General features: G+C 41.1%; 1 protein-coding gene and 1 long non-coding RNA gene across 2 annotated transcripts in view; one reads left to right on the top strand and one right to left on the bottom strand.

The window, feature by feature from the left end:
• Positions 1-5,979, bottom strand: part of LOC127628916 (thioredoxin-like protein 1) — a 6,464-nt gene extending 485 nt beyond the window's left edge. The window contains exons 1-7 of the mRNA XM_052105897.1: positions 5,735-5,979; positions 5,161-5,257; positions 4,902-5,075; positions 2,902-3,024; positions 2,660-2,729; positions 2,392-2,564; positions 897-1,001 (exon numbers count right to left, since the gene is read on the bottom strand). Coding sequence (XP_051961857.1) covers positions 897-1,001; positions 2,392-2,564; positions 2,660-2,729; positions 2,902-3,024; positions 4,902-5,075; positions 5,161-5,257; positions 5,735-5,832 — 840 coding nt within the window. The 5' untranslated portion in view covers positions 5,833-5,979. The remainder of the gene's footprint in view (positions 1-896; positions 1,002-2,391; positions 2,565-2,659; positions 2,730-2,901; positions 3,025-4,901; positions 5,076-5,160; positions 5,258-5,734) is intronic.
• On the top strand, positions 1,008-2,129 carry LOC127628927 (uncharacterized). The gene is made up of 2 exons (XR_007968712.1): positions 1,008-1,802; positions 1,928-2,129. It is a non-coding gene; the product is annotated as an uncharacterized LOC127628927 (long non-coding RNA).
• Positions 5,980-14,522: the final 8,543 nt, after the last annotated feature.

Raw genomic sequence — 14,522 nt, 5'->3', positions numbered from 1 at the left:
AGTTACATTACATTTGGTGAAAGTTTCTACTAAAAAAAACCCCAAACATTTCTGATGAACGGTGCTCAATAACACCCGAGACATTAAAGGGACAGTTCACCAAACATGTAAAATTCTCTCATCATTTCCTCACCCTCATGTCATCCCAGATGTGTGACTTACTTTCTTCTGCAGACCACAAATGAAGATGTTTATAAGAATATTTCAGCTCTGTAGGTCAATATAATGCAAGTGAATGGTGACTAGAACTTTGAAGCTCCAAAAAGCACATAAAAGCAGCATAAAAGTAATCCATATGACTCCAGTGGTTTAATCCATGTCTTCAGAAGGGATCTTATAGGTGTGGGTGAGAAACAGATCAATGTTTAAGTCCTCCCAGCTGAGCAGGTGCCGTTAATTGCTAAAACATAAAATAATGTGAAAGTGGAGATTTACAGTAAAAAATGACTTAAATATTGGTCTGTTTCTCACCCACACCTATCTGATCACTTCTGAACACATGGATTAAACCACTGGAGACATATGGATAACTTTTATGCTGCTTTTATGTGCTTTTTTGAGCTTCAAAGTTCTGGTCACCATTCACTTGCATTGTAAGGACCTACAGAGCTGAGATATTCTTCTAAACATCTTAATTTGTGTTTTACAGAAGAAAGTAAGTCACACATCTGGGATGACATGAGGGTGAGTAAATAATGAGAGAATTTTCATTTTTGGGTGTACTGTCTCTTTAAGAGAGCAAACATGATTAAATGTTGTCTTCAGATATGTACAGAATAGATTCGACTTTAATGAGCTCTGCAGTGCACTTGACAAAAAAAAAAAAAAAGAAATATTTGAACATTTGCGTATGAAACTCTGATAGGCTGAATGAGTTTTGGAGGCGGAGCTCTCACCCGTTTGAAGTCATTCATGTTTGTGGCCTGGACAGGGGTTCCAATAAACGTCAAATAGTTCACTTTCGTTGTCTCCTCATCGCCTTGGTTTGACTTTATAAACAACTGAACACAAAAATGAGTGAAAAATGAGAAACGGCTTTCGTTGATGGAGGATGTTCAGCAGAATCTGAGGAACTGACAGACTCAGTCACCATTTACTTTCATTGTTACATGGTTTCTATGCTGCCTAACATCTCCTATTGTGTTTCACAGAAGATAGAAAGCCATACAGGTTTGGAACAACATTAGGGTGAGTAAATTATGAACTTTTTTTGGTATATTTTTCGACCCACTTTGGAACGCCCAATTCCCAATGCGCTCCGAGTCCTCGTGGTGGCGTAGTGGCGGAGGACGAATCCGCACATCTTATCACGTGGCTTGTTGAGCGCGTCACCATGGAGACGTAGCGCGTGTGGAGGCTTCGCGCTATTCTCCGCGGCATCCGTGCACAACACGCCCCACCGAGAGCGAGAACCACATTATAGTGACCACGAGGAGGTTACCCCATGAGACTCTACCCTCCCTAGCAACCGGGCCAATTTGGTTGCTAAGGAGACCTGACTGGAGTCACTCACCACACGCCCCACCGAGAGCGAGAACCACATTATAGCGACCACGAGGAGGTTACCCCATGTGACTCTACCCTCCCTAGCAACCGGGCCATTTTGGTTGCTAAGGAGACCTGACTGGAGTCACTCACCACACCGAGCACGAGAACCACATTATAGTGACCACAAGAAGGTTACCCCATGTGACTCTACCCTCCCTAGCAACCGGGCCAATTTGGTTGCTAAGGAGACCTGGCTGGAGTCACTCAGCACGCCCCACCGAGAGCGAGAACCACATTATAGCGACCACGATGAGGTTAACCCATGTGACTCTACCCTCCCTAGCAATCAGGCCAATTTGGTTGCTAAGGAGACCTGACTGGAGTTCCTCGCCACACGCCCCACCGAGAGCGAGAACCACATTATAGCGACCACGAGGAGGTTAACCCATGTGACTCTACCCTCCCTAGCAACCGGGCCAATTTGGTTGCTAAGGAGACCTGACTTGAGTCACTCGCCACACGCCCCACCGAGCGCGAGAACCACATTATAGCGACCACGAGGAGGTTACCCCATGTGACTCTACCCTCCCTAGCAACCGGGCCAATTTGGTTGCTAAGGAGACCTGACTGGAGTCACTCGCCACACGCCCCACCGAGCGCGAGAACCACATTATAGCGACCACGAGGAGGTTACCCCATGTGACTCTACCCTCCCTAGCAACCGGGCCAATTTGGTTGCTAAGGACACCTGGCTGGAGGTTCAAACTCACGACTCCAGATGTGATAGTCAGTGTCAATACTCGCCGGGCCACCCAGACCCCAAATGATGACCATTTAATTTTTTAGGTGAACGGTTCCTATATTGTCTGAACGTTTGCAGGTTTGAGTGCGTCATGAACGTACAGTCACGCTGTTGACGTTCTGAAACTTGACGTATCGAAGCGGGATCAGTCCGTCGTCTTTGTAGTCATCCTCGGACAGATCGAGCACCTGTGTGGCTTCGCTCCTCTCCGCGTCGTCGAAGTCCATCGATCGAGGAAGATTAATGAAAATCTTCACACTCTTTGGAGCTTGAGCTGGAGACACGAACACAACGTGAACGTTACTTACACAAGCGAACAGCCAATGCAGATACATGTCTGACTGTATGAGAGACAGACAGATGTCTCACCCAACTCTACAGACTGCAGTTTCATGGAAAAGAGTTTGACAGGTTGATTGAAGGCCATCGTGATCAGAAGCTGCAATCAGACACAAAAGAGATCATGTTTACACGTGTTGAACGAAACTCAATCCGAGTAAACAACATTATGGTAGCATTTGACAGTTTTACTTTCAGTTTAGTGTCAGTACAGAAGAGAACATGATAAACCGGATAAACAAGTCGAAGCCTCACACAATATCATGTCATACCTGTTCATCGCAGTCTGACTCCAGGTAAGAGGAGTCCTTGATTAAGCAGTTGTCAAAGCCACAGTCGTCGCTCTCATTGAGACATTCACAGCCCGCTTTACTCACAAACGGCATCAGGTCCATCTGAACACGCACAACATGCACCAATTACAAATCGAGTGTGAGTGTGTGTGTGTGTGTGTGTGTGCATGACACCGCGGAGACTCGCAGCATGTGGAGGATCATGCTACTCTCCACGATCCACACACAACTCACCACACGCTATGTGATGTCTGTTTTGATTCACTAAAAAGAATCGGTTCATAAGAGTCATTTACGACAACGCTAGATGTGATGTCTGTTTTGATTCACTAAAAAGAATCGGTTCATAAGAGTCATTTACGACAACACTAGATATTTTGATTCAATAAAAAGAATCGGTTCATAAGAGTCATTTACGACAACACTAGATGTGATGTCTGTTTTGATTCACTAAAAAGAATCGGTTCATAAGAGTCATTTACGACAACACTACATATTTTGATTCTCTAAAAAGAATCGGTTCATACGAGTCATTTACGACAACACTAGATGTGATGTCTGTTTTGATTCACTAAAAAGAATCGGTTCATAAGAGTCATTTACGACAACACTAGATATTTTGATTCACTAAAAAGAATCGGTTCATAAGAGTCATTTACGACAACACTAGATATTTTGATTCACTAAAAAGAATTGGTTCATAAGAGTCATTTACGACAACACTAGATATTTTGATTCACTAAAAAGAATTGGTTCATAAGAGTCATTTACGACAACACTAGATGTGATGTCTGTTTTTATTCACTAAAAAGAATCGGTTCATACGAGTCATTTACGACAACACTAGATGTTATGTTTTGATTCACTAAAAATAATTGGTTCATAAGAGTCATTTACGACAACACTAGATATTTTGATTCACTAAAAAGAATTGGTTCATACGAGTCATTTACGACAACACTAGATGGGATGTCTGTTTTGATTCACTAAAAAGAATCGGTTCATACGAGTCATTTATGACAACACTAGATGTGATGTCGGTTTTGATTCATTAAAAAGAATCGGTTCATAAGAGTCATTTACGACAACACTAGATGTGATGTCTGAAACTAGATGTGATGTCCAAAAGTTGGCAAGATTTACGCTGCTAAAGTCTGTGAAAAAGGTCTATTGCCATCTGAACACACAAAAAAGAATCGGTTCATAAAGTTGCACTTATCATATCCAGGCCAAATTTTACCCGCTATAGGAAATGAATGGGTAAGACTATACCACAGAGCAATTTTTGTATGTAATCGCGCCACACGAAACACTCGCTTCGCGTTGTACGTGAACGCACCATAAGTCTTAGTCTGACACCTGTGTGACAACGTTTCTAAAATTTTGATGTTTGAAATAAATGAAAGGTAATAAAATAATTACTCTGTCTTTTATTTGTAACACAGTCAGATTTGACTGCGACAGCATGATCAGGGCATCATTAAATATCAGACACTTCAACACAAGCGGTTTCAAGATAAAAGCTACAATTTGACAATATATATTTTTATAATGTCTAAATATATATCCAATGCAAACATGTGATTATATCAGATATTAAGTTTGTTACATTGACTTCTAGAGTTCAGCCAATGGAGCACTGAGGCCATCTACTGGCCATACTTGTCATTTCATGTAATTGTCATTTTATTCCCGCAGATGAATAGTCCCAACAATGCGAGAGATATTTTGACTATTTTTAGTTACTTTTTCATATAAGTGAAGATAACATAAAATGTGTCTATTTTATTTGAACATTTATAGAGTTAGTCATTTAAAAGTAAATAAGATTTAATAATACAATAAAATCCCCCCAAAATGCATAACTTTAGCATTTTTACCTTAATTTTAAAAAGGGGGTGTGGTTTACACATTTGATATTTTGGGTCAAATCTGACCCGAACAGTAAAACTGTAAACCCCAAATGAACCATGACTCACGTATCCTTTGGGAATATCAGCGTCTTCGTTGCTCCCGGGATCGTTTTCCACATGCTGTTTGATTTTCTCCTCCAGTCCGGAAGCATCTGCACCCTGATACTGGTCCACACGCACTTTGTTTCGGAAAAACAGGAACGTTGGTGTTGCGGAGATATTATTGGCAGCAGCTGTTGCCTAAGAGGCGGAAATATGACATGTCAGAGGGGTCAGGAAACGTCACAAGCAGTCGTGCATTGCTCTCTCTCTCTCTCTCTCTCACCTGACAGACGTGGACGTCCACTTCAAGAAACACAACCTGAGGATATTTGTTGCTCAACATGTTGAATGCTGGAGCTATTCTGACACAAGGACGACACCTGAGCAAACATGATCAGCAGCGTTAAGTGACTGGACACAACATATTGACCGCACAAGAATCAGGGCGTTTTATTACACACTGTATTCTGTCTTATGTATGTACATGGTGATACTATGTTACTAAATACCATATTGACGTACAGTGATATTTAAATGACATTTTTTTTTTTCACTTTAATCACCCTATTCTAAGAAGTACAATGGTATTACCATGCTATTTCAATCATCGATACATATATGTCTATGGAAATCTCATGGTGTTATTGGATATGTGTGTGTGTGTGTGTGTGTGTGTGTGTGTGTGTTTTGCTAAGTCATGCTGGTGCTATTCTCAGCTCAGTCTGATCTTTAAGGTTCAGATCTGTGTGTGTGCTATTCTGACCCAGTCTTTCAGTCCCTCTGCTGTGTATGTGTTTGAGTTTCTCGGTTCGGTTCGGTTCGGTTCGGCCGCAGGGGCCTCAAACACACTCACTAACCCGCTCATGGTGAACTTCACAACGGCCAGTCGGGATCCCGCGCCGCTCATCTCCGCCTGGAACTCCGAGTCCGTCCCGATCACTTTCACCCCGACCATGACTCTCACACACGGGTGACAGATCACTGATCAGCGCTATTAATCACCTCTAATCAATCCGATTGATAAAAAATACTGAGCTGGGCGCGCGGCACGACGCTTCAGCCGGGATTACACTTCCTGTGTAGTGATGACGACAATAGGGGGATGACTAATCACAGGCAAGCAGAGACAAAAAGAGGCGGTGCCTAGTGAGAGTCACAACGGAAACGGCCCTGTAGTGTCGCAAATTCGAAGCAACAACAATCCTTCGCAATTGTCGCAACGTTTAACTTGTGTGACTTTGTTTTGTTTGTATTTATTTGCTTTTATTAGTTAATCTCGCTGCTGCTCATATTATGTTTTTCTGTGCCGTTAATTTTTTTTATTATAACGCCTGTTACGCTTCTTACTTAAATTGTTACAGTCGATAATAATTAAATTCGTTTTCATTATCAGCGAAATTGAAACATTTATTTTGTTTAATATAAATAGGCCTTTATCACAGTGCTCGTGTCGTCACTTCCAATGGCGGATAGTAGCGTAAAGCGACTTCCGGTTTAGTCTGTAGCAATGGCGGCGAGCACAGCGAAGAATTGTTGTTGCGTTCCTAAATGTTCTAATAGTTCAACTAAACAGCCGTATCTCAGTTTCCATTCTTTTCCAACCGATGAAAAAGCGAAGAAAATGTGGATTCATGCTATTCGGCGGGATGAAGGCAAAAGTTCTGCAGTTTTAAAAGGGAGTACGTACGTGTGCGGGAAACACTTCACAGAGTCTGACTGGAGAGATGAGAGTTTAATTGTCTTGATGAGGGACAAAGCAGACATTTTTTTCTTTAATATATACATGAATGTGTTTTCTAACTCTAGGAGTTGTTAAACTAATACTGGTGTTGATTGATTGCTTGTTTATTGTTAAAGAATAGGTCACCCAAAAATGTAATGTATGCAATTTACTCACCCTCGTGCCATCCTAGAGGTACATGATGCACTCTCTCTCTCTCTCTCTCTCTCTATATATATATACACATATGTATACATACGTATATACACACACACATGTATACATATGTATGTATACATATATACACACTAACTCTTAAGAGTGCTGATGTTGATAAATTCAATTTTTGGGTAAACTACTCTTAAAGATTCTTGAAATGTCTATTTTGGTTGGACAACTTTTTGTCTTAAATTTTTTATAGTGCCTATTCATAACCAAGTTCTCTTTAAATTGTCAATGAATAAATGAGAAATTGTAACTTAACTTTTTAATTGTCACAATGCAGTCAATACTTGTACATATCAATGCAGTCAATACTTGTACATATCAATGCAGTCAATACTTGTACATATATGTATAAAAGTGGTGCAATAAAAAAAAATCCAATTTTTAAGTTTGCAAATTTTAGGCTCATTTACTAAAAAAATGTTGCAACATTAAATGCAAGTTTTCACAATTCAATATTTTTGTACAAATTAAACTAAACTTAAAGTTATGAAATGACAGGCATTTGATTGGTGGCAACTTAAATCATGTTTCTTTTCTGTATATACATTTTATACAACAACATTTACATCAAGTGGGCCTTGGTAATTAGCCATTAAACAGCAGTTCGCCCATATTTGGTTCAATGTGCCTGTCAGTGTGAGAGGAATGGTAGAGTCCCAGATGTGGTTTTCTTTAATTCGTCGAATTACTCTTTCCACCACAATCCTTAGACGGCTATTGATTGTGTACGTTTCGTCTCTTTTGTAAATTGTGCTGCTCTTCTGAATGGAGGGATAACAAGTCTGGCTCCCACATTTTCAAGCAGTGGCTCTATGGTAAAGCCTTTTCTGCCATACAACAGTCTCCAGGCTCGAGCAGTTCCAAAAGTCCAGACTGTTTTGTTATCTCCCTGTCTGAGATGGATCCAGTGAACAGCTGTGACACAAAGGTTATGGCCCCACATGGAGCAACACCAACCAAGCCTTTGAAGGTAGGGTAGTTTTTGTAATATGAAAACATCTCTGACTGTAGTTTAAGTGCTGTGGGGTTTTCACATCTGATCTCTGTACAGTCCAAAATAACACGGACATCTGGGCAGTACTCCTTAAATTTTGCTGGCATGGTTGCTCTGACTTGCTCTTTGGTCATCCAAATAGGCAAAGACCCCAAAACAAGGTACAGAAAATTTGCTCATGTTATGATTACTCGACTGACCGTTGGCGTACTCACATTAAATATATCTGCCAGGACCTTCTCTCGTAGACCTGCAGACACGCGACAGCAATAAAGAAAAACTCATCAAAAAGCTGAAGCTTTCTATTAGGGCTTGGTCCTGGAACCGTCTCTAGACTATGTCTCTGTGCCTTAGACCAATACACAAGGTTCGATGCTGATGGTTCTATTGATGGTTCCACATTTTCTTCGCTTTTTCATCGGTTGGAAAAGAATGGAAACTGAGATACGGCTGTTTAGTTGAACTATTAGAACATTAAGGAACGCAACAACAATTCTTCGCTGTGCTCGCCGCCATTGCTACAGATTAAACCGGAAGTCGCTTTACGCTACTATCCGCCATTGGAAGTGACGACACGAGCACATTCACATTTCACATTTATGCATTTGGCAGACGTTTTTATCCAAAGCGACTTACAGTGCACTTATTACAGGGACAATCCCCCCGGAGCAACCTGGAGTTAAGTGCCTTGCTCAAGGGCCCAACAGTGGCATCTTGGTGGTGCTGGGGCTTGAACCCCCGACCTTCTGGTCAGTAACCCTGAGCCTCAACCACTGAGCCACCACTGCCCACGAGCACTGTGATAAAGGCCTATAGCAGATGTGAAATAATTAATATATTACTGTAATAAATTATTTTCGATAAACGTGAAATCAAAAACTTCACAGAAGTAAAAATATAAAAACAAGAAAACAAATTCTATTAGTTTTCTTTTCTGACAAACAACGGAGTGCGGAGAGTGTATTTGTATTTTTATTAAGAACAACACAAACTGTACAAACAAAAGTACATAAATTAAACATTTTATAAAATAAAAATTATATGAAAGTGAAGCAGCATAAATGAGCTATAATAATAAGTAAATCACATATAAATACTACATTTTGATCATTATCAACTGAAATACACTTAGAAATAGTTTCTTCCAAATTAACACCTATCTTTAAAAAATACATAAATAAATAAAAACAATCAACCAACTCCAAAAGACTTAGAAAATAGATATTGTTTTACATAAAAAAAACAATCGTCTTTACACGAACTTGAAACCGCCGGAGTTTGTGGATTTCCGCGCGCTGTTGCCATGGCAACGGCCAGACGTATTCAAACGTGTTCAAACATGGCCAGAATCAAAACATTGATGCTTTTATTCGTGATTTCATTGTTTGCGCTGAACCCGATGGCTGATAATATTGGTGCGTGTTTTTGAGAGAGTTTGATTTTAATCGATATGACTATGTTTGTAAAATATATGTTTTTAGAAAAACACGGTGTTTGTGTTTTCCCAGAACAACATGACGATGACAATAAAATATGTTTTATGTTTGTTGGCTCATAAATATATGATATTATTATATTTGACAGAGAGAAAAACTCAAGAATGGAGATACAAGGGGGCCTTTTTAACCAAGATAAGGAAGGAGTTAATAAAGTATCCTTCTTTAATGGAGATGCCATACAAGGGACGGCAGGGGAAGGTAAGTCATCATAACTGACATGCTCAGGTCACTACAAAAATAATTAGGAGTACTCAATATTTCTGGTAGGCCTTCAGAAGGTTATATTAGCAGGGGCGTAGATTCAATGGGGGATGGGGAAGGTAGCCCCCCCAATAATCAAAACAAGCAAGTACAACCCCCGCATATTTATACCATGATCAATGGAAACCTGTAAGTTCTTCACGCTGTAACCCCCCCAAATTAGGGTTGCCACCTGTCCCTTAAATTACAGGATCGTCTTGTATTAAAATATAAAATAATACGTCCCATTTCGAATCAATATGGGACATGACTTGTCCCATATTTAAGCTAATCAGATGGTGTCACAGTGAAATCATTCCAGATCGGCAATTTAAAATGTATTTAAGTTGGAAAGTTTGGATACAGTGGGTAAGGGACCATCTGAAAAGTCCACACATTGTGTTAAAACGTGCTAATACTGTGGAGGGTATGGTAAGGGACTGTCTGAAAAGTCCACATATTGTGCTAAAACGTGCTAATACTGTGGAGGGTATGGTAAGGGACTGTCTGAAAAGTCCACATATTGTGCTAAAACGTGCTAATACTGTGGAGGGTATGGTAAGGGACTGTCTGAAAAGTACACCCATTGTGTTTAAACGTGCTAATACTGTGGAGGTTATGGTAAGGGACCGTCTGAAAAGTCCACACATTGTGCTAAAACATGCTAATACTGTGGAGGGTGTGGTAAGGGACTGTCTGAAAAGTACACCCATTGTGTTTAAACGTGCTAATACTGTGGAGGGTATGGTAAGGGACCGTCTGAAAAGTACACACATTGTGTTTAAACATGCTAATACTGTGGAGGTTATTGTAAGGGAATGTCTGAAAAGTACACATTGTGCTAAAACGTGCTAATACTGTGGAGGGTATGGTAAGGGACTGTCTGAAAAGTACACACATTGTGCTAAAACATGCTAATACTTTGGAGGGTATGGTGAGGGACCGTCTGAAAAGTACACACATTGTGCTAAAACATGCTAATACTGTGGAGGGTATGGTAAGGGACCGTCTGAAAAGTACACACATTGTGCTAAAACATGCTAATACTGTGGAGGGTATGGTAAGGGACTGTCTGAAAAGTCCACATATTGTGCTAAAACGTGCTAATACTGTGGAGGGTATGGTAAGGGACCGTCTGAAAAGTACACACATTGTGCTAAAACATGCTAATACTGTGGAGGGTATGGTAAGGGACCGTCTGAAAAGTACACACATTGTGCTAAAACATGCTAATACTGTGGAGGGTATGGTAAGGGACTGTCTGAAAAGTCCACATATTGTGCTAAAACGTGCTAATACTGTGGAGGGTATGGTAAGGGACTGTCTGAAAAGTACACCCATTGTGTTTAAACGTGCTAATACTGTGGAGGTTATGGTAAGGGACCGTCTGAAAAGTCCACACATTGTGCTAAAACATGCTAATACTGTGGAGGGTGTGGTAAGGGACTGTCTGAAAAGTACACCCATTGTGTTTAAACGTGCTAATACTGTGGAGGGTATGGTAAGGGACCGTCTGAAAAGTACACACATTGTGTTTAAACATGCTAATACTGTGGAGGTTATTGTAAGGGAATGTCTGAAAAGTACACATTGTGCTAAAACGTGCTAATACTGTGGAGGGTATGGTAAGGGACTGTCTGAAAAGTACACACATTGTGCTAAAACATGCTACTACTTTGGAGGGTATGGTGAGGGACCGTCTGAAAAGTACACACATTGTGCTAAAACATGCTAATACTGTGGAGGGTATGGTAAGGGACCGTCTGAAAAGTACACACATTGTGCTAAAACATGCTAATACTGTGGAGGGTATGGTAAGGGACTGTCTGAAAAGTACACATTGTGTTTAAACATGCTAAAACTGTGGAGGGTATGGTAAGGGACTGTCTGAAAAGTACACACATTGTGCTAAAACATGCTAATACTGTGGCGGGTATGGTAAGGGACTGTCTGAAAAGTCCACACATTGTGCTAAGACATGCTAAAACTGTGGAGGATGTGGTTAGGGGCCGTGACCCTACATTTAAGTGTCCCTTATTTTAAAACTTCAAAAGTGGCAACCCTACCCCCAGTGTTCAAGCCAAATCTAAGCCCTTGGCCGTAACTGTCTGATGCACCTGGACTTTAAGATTTGTCTCTAGTAGGCTACTGTACTACTGTATTGTCCTTTAAAATTATCTTAAAATGTACTGTATTTGTTTTCTTAATGATCTTTTCTTCTTCAGGTTTTGGAAGTGATGCCAATGGATTTTGTAGTGCTATTCGAAATCACTGTCTACATAGAAACGACTCTTTTCAGTGTCGTGCTGCTGTATGGATTTTTTACTCTGCCTCTTTGGCCTGCAGTAAGACTTCAATACTCTTTCTATGTCTGTCAATTTAACTGTAAAATACTGTAAAGATGCTACAGTAAAAAAACGTAAATTGGTTAATGAGTAGTTATCTTAAAATGTACAGGAACATTTTTATATATTTAAAAAGACAGTACATTTTTTATGGTAAAATGTTAAATTTAATTTATGTAAAAAGTATAAATTTCCTGTATAATTAATGGTAAAATTGTATATTATATTATGGGGGAGGTTAAAATGTGAGGGGAAGAGGCGGGAACCAGACGAACCATCAAAGTAATATTTTATAGAAACTCTCTCTCTCTCGAACTGACGCGTCCGGCTCGTCTTTATTCCTCTCCTCGGCTGATTAGCCCGATTAGGGGCTGGGCTTGCGCACTCATGGCCCCACCCTCCTCCTCATCATCACACTCCTCCCTTTTTGCCAGCATAACCCCCCCCTTCCCGGCCCCACCCTCCTCATCATCACACTCCTCCCTTTTTGCCAGCATAACCCCCCCCTTCCCGGCCCCACCCTCCTCATCATCACACTCCTCCCTCTTTGCCAGCATGACCCCCCTTTTAGGACACACCCTCCTCAACATCACACTCCTCCCTCTTTGCCAGCATGACCCCTCTTTTAGGACACACCCTCCTCATCATCACACTCCTCCCTCTTTGCCAGCATGACCCCCCCCCCCCTTTTAGGACACACCCTCCTCAACATCACACTCCTCCCTCTTTGCCAGCATGACCCCCTCTTTTAGGACACACCCTCCTCATCATCACACTCCTCCCTCTTTGCCAGCATGACCCCCCCCCCCCTTTTAGGACACACCCTCCTCATCATCACACTCCTCCCTCTTTGCCGACATGACCCCCAGCGAGTCCTCCGACCCCTGGCGGATGGAACGCCCCTCCGCGTTCTGGCGGCCAGTAGTGAGCCCCTCCACCCCTTGCCCAGGTGGCTGGCAGTGACTCCTCTGTCCCCCGGTGGACGGCCGCTGCTGCTCCTTTGGGTGAACAAAAGTGACGAGGACTCCATGACAGTGCATCCCTCCTCCTTCCGGGGTTTCGGCACCACTGTAACAGGGAGGATTAAGGATGGGCAAGGAGGCGGCGGGAACCGGCTGAACAGTAAACATAAACTTTATTCATTTAAATGAACTTAAAACAACATAAAACTTAATTATAATGATTAATACCTCAAACCATGTGTTACCAGAATATCACTGGAGGTGAACTAGCCACCGATGAAACAGCATTGCAATAATAATGATAAATATTGCGGTAAAATAATGCGGTAATAACCAGTTAGCATCTCCCTTGCAGTGGCAAGCACCCCTCAATATAGTTTAAACAGCATGTGACACTAGGGCCAAAAATGACATAATCTGTTGTGATAACACTCTTTAATAGCACTAATGATGTTTCTTTCCTATTCATGACTAAATCATGTCACTTCCTGTGATTGTGCACAGCATGCCTCATTAACTGTGATTCATTTATTCTGCTGAATCACAGTTCTGCCAGAGATGCACTGGCTCTAAAGCAAAGCAGCAGCGCTCAGCCTGTGATGAAGAGTTTGAGATGGCGAGGACAGAACAGGATGAAGATGAAGCTTCATACTATGATGTCATAGTTTACTGTAGTGATGAAGAAGTGTAGAAGTACACACACACACTTCGATGAAACCTTTCCTAAATTCCCTTTTCACTGAAGAATTATAAACATACTGTATTTACTGTGTATATTTTATATTTGTATAAATAAAAATAAATCTTAATAACTTGCAGTGAATTTGTACTTCAATTGTCTCTAATGGGGGTCTCCTTCGTATTTTACAACATGTGTATCTCATTTTAAAACCATAACAGATAGTTTCAAAGACACAAAATAACCTTATAGCATAAGACATTTGTGTACTGTATCTATAACCTATAATCTAATGACACGTTATCAGCAATATATATATATATATATATATACACACATATACAAACACACACACAAACTCACACACATACACACTCACACACACACACACACACAAACTCACTCACATACACACACACACACACACACACAAACTCACTCACATACACACACACACACAAACTCACTCACACACACACACACACACAAACTCACTCACATACACACACAAACTCACTCACATACACACACACACACAAACTCACTCACATACACACTCACACACAAACTCACTCACATACACACTCACACACAAACTCACTCACATACACACACAAACTCACTCACATACACACACACACACAAACTCACTCACATACACACTCACACACAAACTCACTCACATACACACACAAACTCACTCACATACACACACACACACACACACACACACATACACACACAAACACACACACACACTCAAACTCACTCACATACACACTCACACAAACTCACTCACATACACACATACACACACAAACTCACTCACATACACACACACTCACACAAACTCACTCACATACACACATACACACACAAACACACACACACACTCAAACTCACTCACATACACACTCACACAAACTCACTCACATACACACATACACACACAAACTCACTCACATACACACACACACT

This window comes from Xyrauchen texanus, chromosome 35 (assembly GCF_025860055.1).
Source record: "Xyrauchen texanus isolate HMW12.3.18 chromosome 35, RBS_HiC_50CHRs, whole genome shotgun sequence".
Lineage (NCBI taxonomy): Eukaryota > Metazoa > Chordata > Actinopteri > Cypriniformes > Catostomidae > Xyrauchen > Xyrauchen texanus.
This window is presented reverse-complemented; position numbering and strand designations above follow the sequence as displayed.